General features: G+C 35.2%; 1 protein-coding gene across 39 annotated transcripts in view; it reads right to left on the minus strand.

The window, feature by feature from the left end:
* shot (dystonin-like protein short stop) overlaps nucleotides 1–14,564 on the minus strand; it is a 308,131-nt gene that overhangs the window by 52,998 nt on the left and 240,569 nt on the right. For all 39 annotated transcript variants that reach the window (XM_087343471.1, XM_087343467.1, XM_087343486.1 and 36 more), the window contains 14 exons: nucleotides 13,429–13,644; nucleotides 12,599–12,884; nucleotides 11,685–11,854; nucleotides 10,814–11,032; nucleotides 9,643–9,771; nucleotides 8,598–8,831; nucleotides 7,890–8,129; nucleotides 6,190–6,360; nucleotides 5,399–5,611; nucleotides 5,002–5,115; nucleotides 4,068–4,394; nucleotides 3,159–3,341; nucleotides 1,694–1,829; nucleotides 899–1,071 (listed from right to left, as the gene is read on the minus strand). In XM_087343471.1, coding sequence (XP_087199597.1) covers nucleotides 899–1,071; nucleotides 1,694–1,829; nucleotides 3,159–3,341; nucleotides 4,068–4,394; nucleotides 5,002–5,115; nucleotides 5,399–5,611; nucleotides 6,190–6,360; nucleotides 7,890–8,129; nucleotides 8,598–8,831; nucleotides 9,643–9,771; nucleotides 10,814–11,032; nucleotides 11,685–11,854; nucleotides 12,599–12,884; nucleotides 13,429–13,644 — 2,811 coding nt within the window. The remainder of the gene's footprint in view (nucleotides 1–898; nucleotides 1,072–1,693; nucleotides 1,830–3,158; nucleotides 3,342–4,067; nucleotides 4,395–5,001; nucleotides 5,116–5,398; nucleotides 5,612–6,189; nucleotides 6,361–7,889; nucleotides 8,130–8,597; nucleotides 8,832–9,642; nucleotides 9,772–10,813; nucleotides 11,033–11,684; nucleotides 11,855–12,598; nucleotides 12,885–13,428; nucleotides 13,645–14,564) is intronic.

Raw genomic sequence — 14,564 nt, forward strand, 5'->3', positions numbered from 1 at the left:
TAAAAGTCAATCACAGTAACAAAGAAAATGGAAGATATTAGAAAAAGAGTCTTTCATTAACATTATAAATGTAACACAATTAGAAAAGTAGTCATGGCTGATTTATAAACCTGTTCATTAACACATATACAAGAGGGAATATAAATCACTTCCTTTCACTTTAGTGGAATATTTAATTTGATAAAAACCTTCTCTAATAACTTTCCTGAAAGTATAAAAATGTATAGTACATTAACAGCAATAAATCAATCACTCTCAAACTAACATTTTTCAGGAGAAAAAGAATGCCACTGTTATACACTAAAATCAAACTAATGTTCTTTGATGGCTGAGACATATTTGCCCATTTGCTCTGTTAACAGGCATGAAACATCACAGGATGAAAGTCAAAATAGCTTACTTACTGGAAAACAAACATCACACACCCATATGGAAATTCAAAGTAAATTTTATGGCACTTACTTAAAAATCTTTACATGAATTTTATATATGCACAAAGTAGACAGATCAAACTGGTAAAAAATGTATAGCATCGCTGTGAAAGCAATAACATATAGTAGTATATCACATGAATGAGCAATGCTATCATGTAATATTAAACAATCTAACAGTAAACAGCTTTCATGTCATGTGACAAAGACTTTGCTGCTGCCATGCCATTCACTTGTTGCAGTGTTTTCATCAAACAAAATTGTACAAATGCATACATACTCTTATTCAGACCATTTGTTGTGTTTTAACAAAGTTAAAAGCATCTAATAGCTTTATCATACCTGCTTATCATCATATATATATCTCAACCAAGCAAATCATATATTGATTTTGATGATTTAATATAGGAAACAATAATAATGAGAATCAAACATAAAAGACATTTCTTTAACAAATTTGTGTCTACCTGTTTGGAAAGATGGATGCGTTCTCCTTTACGTTGGATCTGCTCAGCAATGGCATCAAACCTGCGATTGTCTCGGGTAACAAGACCTTCTATAGTGGAAGCACCTTCCCCTGGAGAGATCTGACACAGCTGTGGACCCACTAGGTTGATGCTTTCCAGCACTGGCCGGAATTCTGCAAAAAATCAAGGCTAACTATTTACCAAATATTCAGAACATTTTCACTTCATGTGTTAGGAATAAAACAATATACCTGCAACATGAGAAATATGCTTACTGCAAATACACATTTAATGGCAGAATGAAAGCAGCAGAAGTGTCACTTCATATATCATTTCTGTATTAGTAACTTTTCCTTAACTAAGCACCACACCATGAAGATGTGTCGGCGAGTGGAGGTATAACTCAACTTTCTTGACTTCAGGAGTATAAGTAGAAATATAACACATTTTGTCTCTGTAATACAAATATTTATAGGTTTTTTTTTAAGAATTCTGAATGACTTGTTATCTTTATACCTTCATCCAAACACAATTCTCTTTAACCTTTCTCAGAAACCTAAACTGATATGAATTTTCATAAAATTCATTCTTCAAACACCTGATTCAGTGAGGAAATGCTTTCTGCAACTTATGAACAAAACTGCACTGTGAACAGCTCAAGTAGTGTAAAAATCAAATCCACCTTATTTTCACAACATGAACAAGTAGAATGAACACACTAACAATTTAATCTAATATAACACTAATGCAATAATGAATCATTTGATGTGGACATACATTATTACAAATAAATACCTTGAATATCATGTTCTAATCTTTGGATATCTTCTTCTCGAGGGTCAGCACACTGTAGCTGGGTTTCTGCCCCCATCATCCAGTCGACTAGACGGTTGTGGCAGTTGTGGAACTGCTGGACTAATGGCAATGCTTCCTGCACATCAATGAATCACAAGAATTAGTTACAAATATGCAAAAAAATCACAACTACATCTATCATTCCTCAAAAACACACTCAAAAAACATGACAATTCATTCACAGAACATGTGAAAGAATCATAAAAATGTGCCTCTATAAATGACATAAAACCTTACATCAACATATATAATTTAGATTACCAGGATGTCAGTATGTGGATGGATGTTTTGTTGTAATTAAGAGGCTTTTAAAGTGGTTAAAAGTAACGCACAGCTATAACGGCAATTTATTTCCATAAATTAATTTAGACGGATATTTATTCTACAAGCATCAACTAAAGATGGTTCCAAACATTCATCAGTTTAAGAAGGAATCTTATTAAATGTATGCAAAGCTGTATTATCTGTAAGTACAAGGAGAACTGGAGTCTATCAACAGAAATTTACATACTACAATAGGCCAACTAACAGCCAAAAACTGATTTAATTCTTGCATTCACATAACAAAACAAAAAACATTTGCCAAGAATTAGAGAATGGCAACCTATTTTGATGACAAACCTCAACCAGAGTAACACCAGATTTTGGACTATGACACTATGTTCGATAGATGAATGATGGTACTAATTATGCTGGAAAGTAAAATCGTAATTCCTTTAATTGGATATCTACCTTATCTTAATTTCAGAACCCAGGCTTTTAATAAAATGCACTTGGATATGTGTATTGTTTCCTTTAGTTACTATACGAAGAAAATAAATATTCAATATGTTTATGTCATTTGGTTACTGAAGTCAGTTGAAGATAAGTTTGCTATCACCTTCCAAATAAGAGGAGAATTCTTCTGAGCTGATGGATTATTAAATGTTAATATATTCTCAGCATGTTTGTCATAGGTGAAGTTAATCTAGACGCTATAATGCTATACTGCATATCAGTTCTTCTAATGAGGTGTTCATTACATGCAACAATATACAGACAAGAAATGGACAATGGTCATTCATTAATTTTCCCTTTTGTTGGCAAAGGATAAATAAATGTGTTCAATAAAATAACTACAACAAAATAACTTAATATGGCTTAAAATTAAAACAGGTTAGCAGTAACTGATATTGATAAATAACATAATTGTCTGAGAATGGGTCTTAGGCCTAACCCTTGTTAAGGAACAAAAAATTATAAAATGATATAGCAACAAAAATACAAAAAAACAATAGGAGCCAGTGTATTTTACATATATTCCTAATAATATTTAAAAGAATGGAGCTATAACCACTGGATAATATTCTGCAAAAGTATTTGCAAGTTCTAGGCATATCACAATCTAACAGAAATGAAAATGTACCTGAGCATGTTTGAGTAGATCGGCACCACGTGTTGTGAGATCATTAAATCGCCGCTGAAGTGAGTCCAGCTTGTCTTTCAGTTGTAACGCTTCATCACTTGAAATGTGCTTCATAAGTTCAAGGCCACTGTCAACAGTTCCATCCACTTGGCTCTGATGGTTAGCTATCTCCTCTGTTAAATCCTGTAAAGTGAAGCCAAGATATTTAATTGATGACCTCTATAAAACAAAAGAGTAGTCACTTTGTGACAATGCACTGTCCAAAATCCTCTCCATAATCAAACATCTGTGGCCAAGTGTCATTTTATTACACATCAGTTACCCTAACAATAAAGCATGTGCCAAAAACACTTCCAACTACGGGTTGTAGGAGGAAGCAGGATGATTCTCTCACTACTGATATTTTGCACAGTCAATATTAATAATGTACGAATGCATGAGCATGGGGCTAAGGCATATAAAGCAAATTCAACAATGCAGATGTGGAGTTCTTTGGTGGCCACATTTCTCAAAATTTATGGCCCCCTCAACCTCTGGATCTAACACCACTGGATTCCTATCTTTGATAATTTTTGAAGGACATCATGTACAGAAACAACCTGCACACATCTGAAGAATTGAAACAAAATAATGAGCTGTGTTTTTCAAACATTACAGCAGAAATTCTTCCACATCAAATATGAGGAAAAGAGTAAATCCATGCATCACTGAAAGCAGCGGACATTTAATACAACACTGTTTTCTGATTTCAATGTAATTCATTTATTGACAAACTGAACACGGTTTGCATGACTTTTCAATAACTCTGTGTATATGTGTTAAAGTGTTTCTTTATCTTCCACACAGTGGTCTCTCTTACAAAGAGTTATCCAGCTTGGCAATTCCTGCACAGCAGCTAAAGGTTCTTACCGCAAGGTCATCCATCTGCTCCAGCAGTTTGTCAGTGTGGACAGCCAGGACTCTGTAGTTTGCCATTCGATGCTCCATTGCTTCCATCCAGGCTTGCAGGTCTTGATATGTAAGTACCAGATGACGCAGACCAGCACGTGACTGTTGGAGAAGCTGACCCACATTGTCCGAGGCCTCTACCACGGCAGTGTAACGATCTGTTGTGTCTTGTAACTTGTCTGCTAAACCTGCTGCCTCATCCTCACCTACAAGTGCCATCAGAGCACTGGCCACCTCAGTGAGCTCAGAGAAGTCTGGTTTCTTTCGCAATATTTCACTGTGAAGAACCTGTGCAGAAATAAGAAACATTATATTATGTCTCAACAGGTGCGAAGGTTGCATTGTTTTCTAACACCGTTAGTTTCAATGCCACAACATTTTTCTACATATATCAGGAACTGTATAAGAGCCCTTTATGTCATGTAGATTTCTTTAGAATTATATGCCATTTTTTAAATAAAAGCTGTAAAATCATAAAACCACTTAAATATCAAGACAAACCTAGTTTGGGAAACAGAGTTTATTGTATAAAGTACTGTGTAAATTAAGAAGTTAAAAGGCTTATTTAAGACAAAGTGTGATCTTCTTAAGTTAATCAATATTTTGCATATCACAGATGTAGTTTGTTTCTCAACTGCATATTAAGGATAAATGTAAAGGATGAACAAATAAGGATGTGGAAGAGGTTACAGCACATTTTAAGCTAGAATTGCATAATCCCCTGGAGATACTGAAGAAAACCATGAAAAACTCTGCCAGGATAACGGCCTCTGAATCAATAACTGAAACTATTACCACCCAAACATACAGCAAGCGCAAAACCAACCCAATTGTGTCACTTGGTTCCTAGTAAAGGGGTCTACATTTTCTTCCATTAACAGAAATTGGTACTTACATTGTGTTCCTTAATCCTCTGCTGAATCTTCTCTTCATCTGTCGGAACAAGCTCCATGTCTTTCACCTGCTTCTCAGTACGATCCAACCATTCCATCAATGGCACCAACTTATCCTGTAAATATGGAAGCCAATTAAATACAGAATTATAAAAGTTGATCTCCGTGTTTTACAAGATAAAGTATAGCAAATTACGTTACATTATCTATACAATGTAGAAAATTACATTAAATAAAGTATCTAACTTAAATCCTGAACATGTAGGTAAAGCTGTCAATTCCACTTCTTTAAAATATATCTTTCTAAAAAGCAAAGTTTTTAACATGTCAATACAAATAATGTGCAAGTATAAATGCCTTTATCTTTATATTATATCACCATGTTTCAGTGTTGCACACCTGGAAGTCTTTTGCTACAGCCATGGCCTGCTGGAGATCATCATAACGTTGAGTGGCACCAGTTGTTAAGTTTTCAAAACGCTCCATAAGTTCTTGCAATTGTCGTTCAATACCCTTACGCTCCACAGGGTCAGCACCAGCTGCCACTTCGTTGCCCATGGCAAACAGAGATGACATTGAATTTTGGCGGTCAAGCAGCATCTTCTTGAGGAACTGCACATTAAAGAGAACAAATTTTTTAATTTAATGATAAAATTACTTAAATTTATATGGATGTTTTCTATGTAGTACTTTTTTCATAATATTTTAAGTTTTTCTCCCTCTTGAACATTCACTGTGATTCCATTTCAAATTATCTCTCTTATTTTCTTTGCTTTTACGGGATATTAGAATTACCACCTTAAATAATTTTCCTATCTGCCTTAGATTCTTACTAAATATTTTCTGTTTTCATCTCATATTTGTTCTTTCTTTTCTTTATCTGTTTCTTCCTCTTGTTCGCTTCATAAATGCACTAAAACTATCATCAATATGCAAAAAAACACATGGTCAATTAAGAACAAAGTATGTTTGCTGATGTTATTACTTATGAACCAATGAGTCACTGTTAACATGTTGTATAAACTTGATACATCATTTATAGCCTAAGAAAATATATAGACTTGTTTACAAAAGCACATTTTCATAGACAAGTCTCTTTTCTGTGTGAAGTATCACAACACAAATTTTAGTTTCCAAGCATTTTGAGTATTAACGATTACCATGAAACTGAAACGCAATTATTTGTATACCTTTTGTTCCTGCAGCTGTGCCTTGACAACTTTGTAATCTGCTGATGGTGGCTTCTGATTGGCTACCATCTCTTCAGTGTCAGTAAGCCACTTAGCTAAACCATCCAATGCTTCCTGGAACTTGCCCGACTGCAGGAGACCAACATCCAGCTTGCGGTCTCGTTCATTCAACTGGAAGTGGGTAAAGAACATAAAATTACTACTATACACAGTAATATATGTAACTGATTACTTAACGAATACATTATGAAAGGTTGATGAAGGTTAATAGGAAAGGTACACTACATAACATAGCAACCTACAAATAATTGAAAGAAGACAGTACATAATATAAAACACTGTGATTTACCCAGACCACCTGGTATAGATAAGGTAGTGCAATCTGAGAGCTTATGATGAACCAAAAAAGCAGCATGGATTAGAAAGAGAAGACATGCACATACAAAGAAACTTGGAAGATGTTCACTTAGAAGATTAAGGAGATGGGTGGTCAAAATCAAGATGGACATTAGAATATGTCACAAATTGTTTATTCTGATCAACAGAAAACTGAAATTTGTAAGAAAAATCTTGCTTGCTATGTGTATACAGTATGAAGCCATGGACTCTTGTATTTGGGTTTTACTCCTACAAACAGGACTTTACTATACTGTATATGAAAACTGTATCATATATAATAATATAGAAATGTCATTCCAAAGTCTTATATGAAAATGTTTAAAGGTTATCTTGGGGTTATGTCAGAGGGTCTAAGTATTAACTTCCACTGTACATGCAATGCAGTTTATGCTGCAGATGACTGCAATGTACTAGCATATCACTAAACCACTGAATGCACAGCAAGAGTCTGACCAGTAGTTCAATAATATGGGGATTTATGTCCCCTTTTCCCATGTGATGAATGTTAAAAGCATACCAAATAAATAAATAAAATAAAATAAAAGCTATGACATACAACTCGTAAAGGTGAATACCAAAAGAAGTTTATACTGAAATGACAGTTTAAAAATGCTTTCATATTTAAGAAAAGGAAAAATAATGGTCAGGCCCTTTTATTGTCATGGAGTGGTACAGAGCTCTTATCAACATAAATCTATGTGATATGGTCAGAAGCAAGGTTTCAAAGACATGGCATATTTGTAGTAACCAATTCAATGAATATCAAAGTATTTCACACTGTTCAAATAGAGAACAATGCTTCGCTGTCAGATCTGATCATGTACAGAATTCTCAAATATTCAATGCTTTCATTTAACAGTAACTAAATGTGTCAACTGCTTTAACAATCAACAACTCTGCCTTTTATATTTGTGTGTTTCGTATGATTCTCAGTGGAAACAGTGATCATTTCCTTAAACAGCATTAACAAATTGATCTTTGTAATGAAGAAGTGTTCGTTTTCTTCGAGGTAAAGACTGAATTCTTAAATATCAATCAGATCAAGTCTGGTTTCAAAAGAATAAATTGTTCTGTACATATACTGAAGTACAAAAATGCTTGCTTAATTCCAAACATTTTATATATTACAATAAAATCTATGATACAAATTAAGTATAACAGATTGAAAGTTTCACATTTCTATTTTAGATTCTTACCAAGGATTAATAGAATGTATAAAAACTTTAAACACACATTAATTTTATGTATGCTGTAACAAAATGTTACTGTATATCTTCATCAAAACTAAAGAAACTTCTTACCCTGTCCTTGAGGTCATTCCATTTGTCATTCATCTTCTCCAAGTCCTTCTCAAGGCTTGTAGTGTTAACACCTCCTGCAGCTGATTGGATGAGTCCCTGCCCCAGCCGGTTGCAGTCTTCCACTTGGTGTGCCAGAGGCTCAATGTTGGAAGCTTGGAATGCCCTGAACTCCTCCTGCTGTGCCCGGATGCTTTCTACTTCTGAACCAACCGGCTTCAGTTCACGAACTCTTTCACTGGCCTGCAAATCATACCACAAAATTAACCCATTCAAACTGATGACTCATTTCATATCAAACTGCTATCCTATTCAACATAAAACACATCTTAAATCATATCACACTGATAACCTACTCAAAGTAACTGAAAGAATTTGCATTACATTATCATATTCTTCAAAGAAACTTAAAACATAAATGCTATAAAACTGGAGTCCTCTTCAAAGTATCACACAACTTTATTACATTACAGTCTTCTTCAAAGTAATGGCAGAAATTAGTTCACATAATACTGCTACCACTTTAAAAGAAACTGACACTAACCATTTCATGTCATTCTGATATTGCTATCCCGTTAAAAGTAACTGATACATCTTAATTCAGATCACACTGATATCCTCTTCACAGTAACTGACAATACTTGATTCATGTAAGCTGTTATATGAATTAATGAAATTAAATTCTGATAGTACAGAAATATTTTAATTCACCTCTGCTATATCCTGTGTAACTGCAGAATGGATCTGATAGAACAATTCAAGCCTTCCCAATGTTGAGTCAAGATCTTCTTCTCGGGACTTAGCGCGTTCATCCAGGCGACCAAGTTGTCGTCGCAGCATTTCAACTTGTTCACGCGTTGCTGTTGTATCAGGAGCAAATCCACTGTCTACAAGATGCTCCCCTGCAGAAACTGTATTGGCAACATCATCTGCAGCCTTTGCTATCTGAAAACAGAAAGCAGAAGGCCCATGACAAAGTTTAATCGCTATGTATTAGCACCTCTAATGTCAATGCCTTCCACTTGAACTGGCACAACTATTTTTATACCTATAGGTACTCAACTAAACTGCCTTATAATTTACACTTGTCAGAGGTCCAATACAAAATAATTGTGATCATCCTTTATTTATCTATGGTTGCAATTTTAATCAAGCCTACATTCTATTACATGTTTAATGATATTTTTCAAGTTTTTCAAATTTAAATTCTAAACAGGATATATACTGACCACAAATATAATTCTTATCTTACAATGCCATAAATGTGGTGCAGTTCCAGCTTATGTAGGAAGAAACTTGGATGAAAAAACTTGAATGAAATCTACCATTAGTAACATAGGGTAACCCTAAAATTATAAAAATATTTAAGATATCTGGGAATGTATGAGATGACATTGAAAAAGACCTTACAGAAATGGGGTCTTAAAATATGGATAAAACTGAACTGGCTTGGGATACAGCCCAATTGCAGGGTTTTTTTAACTTCATAATGAACTTCTAGTCCAAAAAGTTATGACATTTCTTGGGCAACAAAGTCACTATCAACTATACAAGGAAGACCTCAATCATCGAAAAAAGTGGTTACAGTAAATAAAGTTCATCTACTGTATTATGATGATATACGAGAAACACTGTAATATGAATGATCCCAGTTCATTTTTATCTATTTTACATTTCTTCCATGACAAGATTATATTAATATACTGTTCAAATTGGTTGTCCCAATGTGGAACAAAAAGAATTTCAGAGAATGTACCTTCTTCAGAAGTTTTCCTGTATCATCCAACTGTCCTCGAACTGTCTTCAGATCACGACCTGGAGGTTTCATGGCATCAAGCTCATGCTCCAAGTCTGAAAGGTCATGGCTTAACCCTTTCACCTGGTCCTGTAAATGAAAAAACCTTTCAACTATTAAAACTTATATGACTTTCTGCTGAAATTTACTTATACAGTAAACATGATTCATATTACTGCCATTTCTCCACATACAGACTCTTCATTTATATATTTTTACTTTAAAGTCATTGAAGAATATGTATATCTACATCTAGGTTATTGAACTTTACAAGAAATTAAAGCTTCAATGCAGTTACATGATTAGCAACAGGCAACATGGCAAAAATGACTCTCCATTAAGGAATGCATAAATTGCATAACTGGAGGTGTAACAGTATTATCGTATCTTTCTCAGCATAAAAGATACACATCTGAAAAATTAAAATTTGTAAGAGGAAAAAAGATTCTATCGGCTATAACAGTCTTATGAAATGACTGAGTCTTTGGTTATTTTATGACGCTGACTCAAGTACATAAGTTATATGGTATCAAATCAGATAGGAAGATGATCATAAGTGATAAGCAGATAATGATTTGGAAGGTAGGGGCTGTGGCTTATTTTAAGGTATTATCCTGGCATTCACATTGTGAGACAGAGAAAAACTACAAACATTCTCAGTCAGGTAAGCACGTCCCAGGCAAGATCTGATTGTGACTTCTATATAGCGTAGAACGAACAATGAATCAGAAAGGATGTGGAAGGAAGCAGTTGTAACCTATTTTAAAAGCAGTTGTAACCTATTTTAAGGTACTATACCATAATTTACCTGGAGGGACTGAGGAAACAGCTAAAAACCTCAACAAGCAAAGCTACTCTCCAGGTCAAGATTTGAACCTAGGACCTCCAAAACACAAAGCAAGAATGCTAACACTCAACCAAAATGTTTAGCCTACAAGGTTTTGGGAAGAGAACACAATGCCAGGAAGGGTTTTATAAATTAGAAAAACTGAGAACAAGCAGTTGCAACATTTCTTAATGTGTTACATGGTTTACTGGGGGAGGAAATCCAGTCTCAAATTTAAGTCTGGGTCTCCTAAAAATAAATGTAAAATGTTATGACACTGAACTCAACAGCAAGTGAAGTACTAACATTGAACTGAGTGACTGCTGTTGCTGCAGACTGCAGCTCACTGCAGCGGTCATCCAACTTGGCCTGCAAGTCATCCAGTCGATCAGCGAGGTTATCCACTTCATCCTGCAGGTGAGAGGCATCAACACCATGTTCACCAGCCAAATTCACCAGGTCACCAGCCACCTGGCGAACTGATTGCAGTGGCTTCTTCAATCCTCCTGTCTCCTCTCGCAGTGTCTATATTTTTTACAACACACAAAATTAGAAATATATAACATGAATGGTAGATTTTCTGTTTATCAATATGAATATCGGCAAAGTATGATGTACGACAATAACAAGAAACCTGATAAAATATGCACTAAAAGAAGTGCTGCCCAGATTTTGGAAATTTTAAATTTACAACTGCTACTGAGAACATACTAAAAAACTAAATGAGGCACAGATAATTCCAAATATCTCCTGTCTAAATTTTGGGGATAAACCACATGCAATGTTGCAGGTTTTCCAATGTTCTGATAAACATTGCAATTATAATCTTCAGGGTGAATGTGTTGTGGTCAACAAAACATTTTTCAAAGCCTCTTCTTTTAATCACATGGTCACCAGAACTTCTTTTCATGATGTAGGCCCTAAATGCTTGGAAACCTATTTTTCACCACATCTATTCTTCAACCGCATGCTCGTTACTGATTAAACAGCAACCTGATCCTTTGCCCCAAATACACTGCATATAGCACCCAGCATCATAATTTCATAAAGTTGACAGAATTTATCACAACTAAGTTTCAATGTTCACATGTTAACCCACAAACTGTATTTTCTTGCAGACTGTTGTATTTATTACAAAATTTTCAATAACAGGAATCAGTCAGCATGTATTCCATACCTTTATTCGTTCCAATAACTTTGGATCTTTAGAAGCTCCACCTAGAGCATCATGTGAAGCCAACTTGTCTTCACAACGTTGAAGGGAATGCTGAAGGTCACGCAAGTTCTCTGCGAAGTCAGTCAACCGCCGAGCTGTGTCCTCCAGGGACTGAGTGCGCTCCAACAGATCTATATCACAAAAAACAATGATCCTAATATAATCAACATAAAGATGATTATGGCAGATAATGACATTAATATATCATCATATTATAGTGATTGTTAGAGAATTTAATAATACCACATTTCTGCATTGCTTGACCTGACTTCTAGATCAGTTATCACCACTGACTGATGACAATAACTAATACAAGAAAACAGCAACAGAGTTGTAGAGAAATATGGGGAGGGGGGAGAGCTGCACATCAATTGAAATATTACCAAATGTCACACATAGAGAATGAATGTTTTTATCACATTTAATGACATGAGCTAAAGTAGAACTACACTAGGACACTATTAAATTGTACAAATTCTGTAGTGTATTTGAAAGGTAAAGATGTCCCTGTTATTAAACACCATGCCATGAAGACTTATGGGGGAGTGAAGGTAACCAAAATGCATTCTTAACCCCAGGACTAAAATAAGGTGACCTTTCAGCTTCATGCTCATGTGTCTGTGTGTAAGCAGTCCATGGTATAAACTGGATAGGCCAGGTAGGCCTCAAAATGAGTCGTGGCTAAAAACTCCCTGCCTCTGTTACAAATCAAATTCTATTCACCTAGCTGAAATCCTGATACTTTACTGATTGAGCCAACACAAAATGTTTCAGATTACTCTTTACAGGATATCTGGTTCATTTTCAGTTACGCCAGCTATTCACTATATTTTGATTTTTTGTGATTACAGGAAAAACCAGTGAGTAATGCTCACCGTTATTAAGTTTGTCCCAACGCTGCTTGGTAGCTGTCAGTTCACTTTTGACAACTTCCTTGTCTATGTCACAAGCTGCAACAAATGTGTCCCCAAGCATCCTATGATTCTCGTATTCACCCGAATGCTTCCATACTTCATTACGGAATGCTCCAAGTTCTTTCAGCTGCCGCTCAATATCCTTACGCTTAAAACTGGCAGGCTGCAAAGTCTCTAACTTATTTTCTGCTTGAATCAGCCATGGCAAGAAGCTCTCTTGTGCTCTGTAGTACTTGCGGCAATGTTCCTAGAAATTACATACAAATTTCTCTTATCAGCAATCACTGTATAAAGTGCAAAGATTCCATTTTAGCAATTAAAATAAAATATTTCAAATTATGCCCTTCTTATACATAACAGGTTAGGATGTGTACATATACCATAACAATTCTAGTATGGTAATTCTGGTGTGTTCACCAAAATTTGACCTCAGACCCTGGCAAATGACACCAGTGACATCAGAGTTGTCTTACAACAATGACTTCTGCATGGGCAGAGAGTCTACTGCCTTTCTGGCTGATTACTTCAAGTGGATGTGGAGCTAGCTGGGAATTCCCCAAGTGGAGATTCCACACCCAGTCATTTCTGTGCATGTGTTTATGTGAAGTACCTCATACTGTTAACCAATCTTAACCAAAACATGACTAAAGTCTCTTCAATGACTGAGCCATCCCTAGTTCAAATTTACAAAACAAAATTTAATTTTTATTAAATCTTATAACATTCTTCTCAGTTGAATACATGGAGAGAACACCACAATTACAGCACCAAAAGATGAACTGTCTTCTCACCATGCAGGTCTGAAGCCGAGTATGTCTGTCAACAGTGTCTTTGCGCAGTCTGTCCCATTGCTGTTGTATCTTGTCTATATCACGTTGAAGGTTACGTGTGTCACTGCCACCGCTGCTGTTACTGTTACGGTATGCTGACCGGGAAAGCATGTCACGACCCTTGTTGAGCAGCATTATCACTTCATGCTCCTTGCTCATTACATCTTTATAAACAGGCTAAAAAATAAATTCACAAAATCAACAAGACCTCCTGTAGAAATATATATTAAGGATATTCTACAACAACACTGTTTCAAATGCATAAGCTATGTAGAGTCAAAGGAGAAAATACTGATGGTTATTAACAGTGATTTGGGAAGACAGCAGAAAGAAATCATGACCTATTTTAAGGCACCATTTCAGCATTTGCCTGTTGAGACTGCAAGAAACCATGAAAAATATCAGTTCGTACAACAGGTTTTTCCTGAATATGAAGGACTCTAACTACTACACAACATCTGATCAAGAATAGTTTGAATAATTTGCTGCTGACCAAAGGGATGATATTATGCCAATTGGGTTAACCATTATTCTGTAAAAAAAAGTCTTTATTCACAAGAGAAAAATCAAAACAGCAAATTACTGAACATCGAAGCTTAGTGGTTTGCACTCCTGCTTCATATTTGGAAGTCCAGAGTTCAAATCATGGCCCAAAGAATGGCTATCCTGACAAGTTTTCTTTGTGGTTTCCCTCAGTCCCCCCAGAAAATCACACCACCACCTTAAATTTAGCCATAAATACTTCCTCCCATACTCTCTCTAATTCATCATTAATTTAATCATCCTATAATTTGACACTATATATTCTGAACTACTGACAGTGTCATTAAATAAACTGCATGTTAATAAACAAAACAACAAATTTATCTTCTAAAAAATCTTTCTTTTTCTTAAGTCTTAATTTCAATTTCGTAACACTCATGCAGGCCTTACATTTCTGTAACATGGTGTTCTTAAACAAATTCTAAAAGGAGTGGCTCCAATATGGTACGTGCATGAAGACATCAATATGAAAGCAACTTTATATTTTAATTAATACCTTCACTGTTAGCAAAAATATGTGTTACTAGGCTGTGCATTAGCCAGTAGTAATCTTA

Source organism: Zootermopsis nevadensis, unplaced genomic scaffold (assembly GCF_977971745.1).
Source record: "Zootermopsis nevadensis isolate Lab colony 2312 unplaced genomic scaffold, Znev_1.0 Znev_ptg000006l, whole genome shotgun sequence".
Taxonomy (NCBI): domain Eukaryota; kingdom Metazoa; phylum Arthropoda; class Insecta; order Blattodea; family Termopsidae; genus Zootermopsis; species Zootermopsis nevadensis.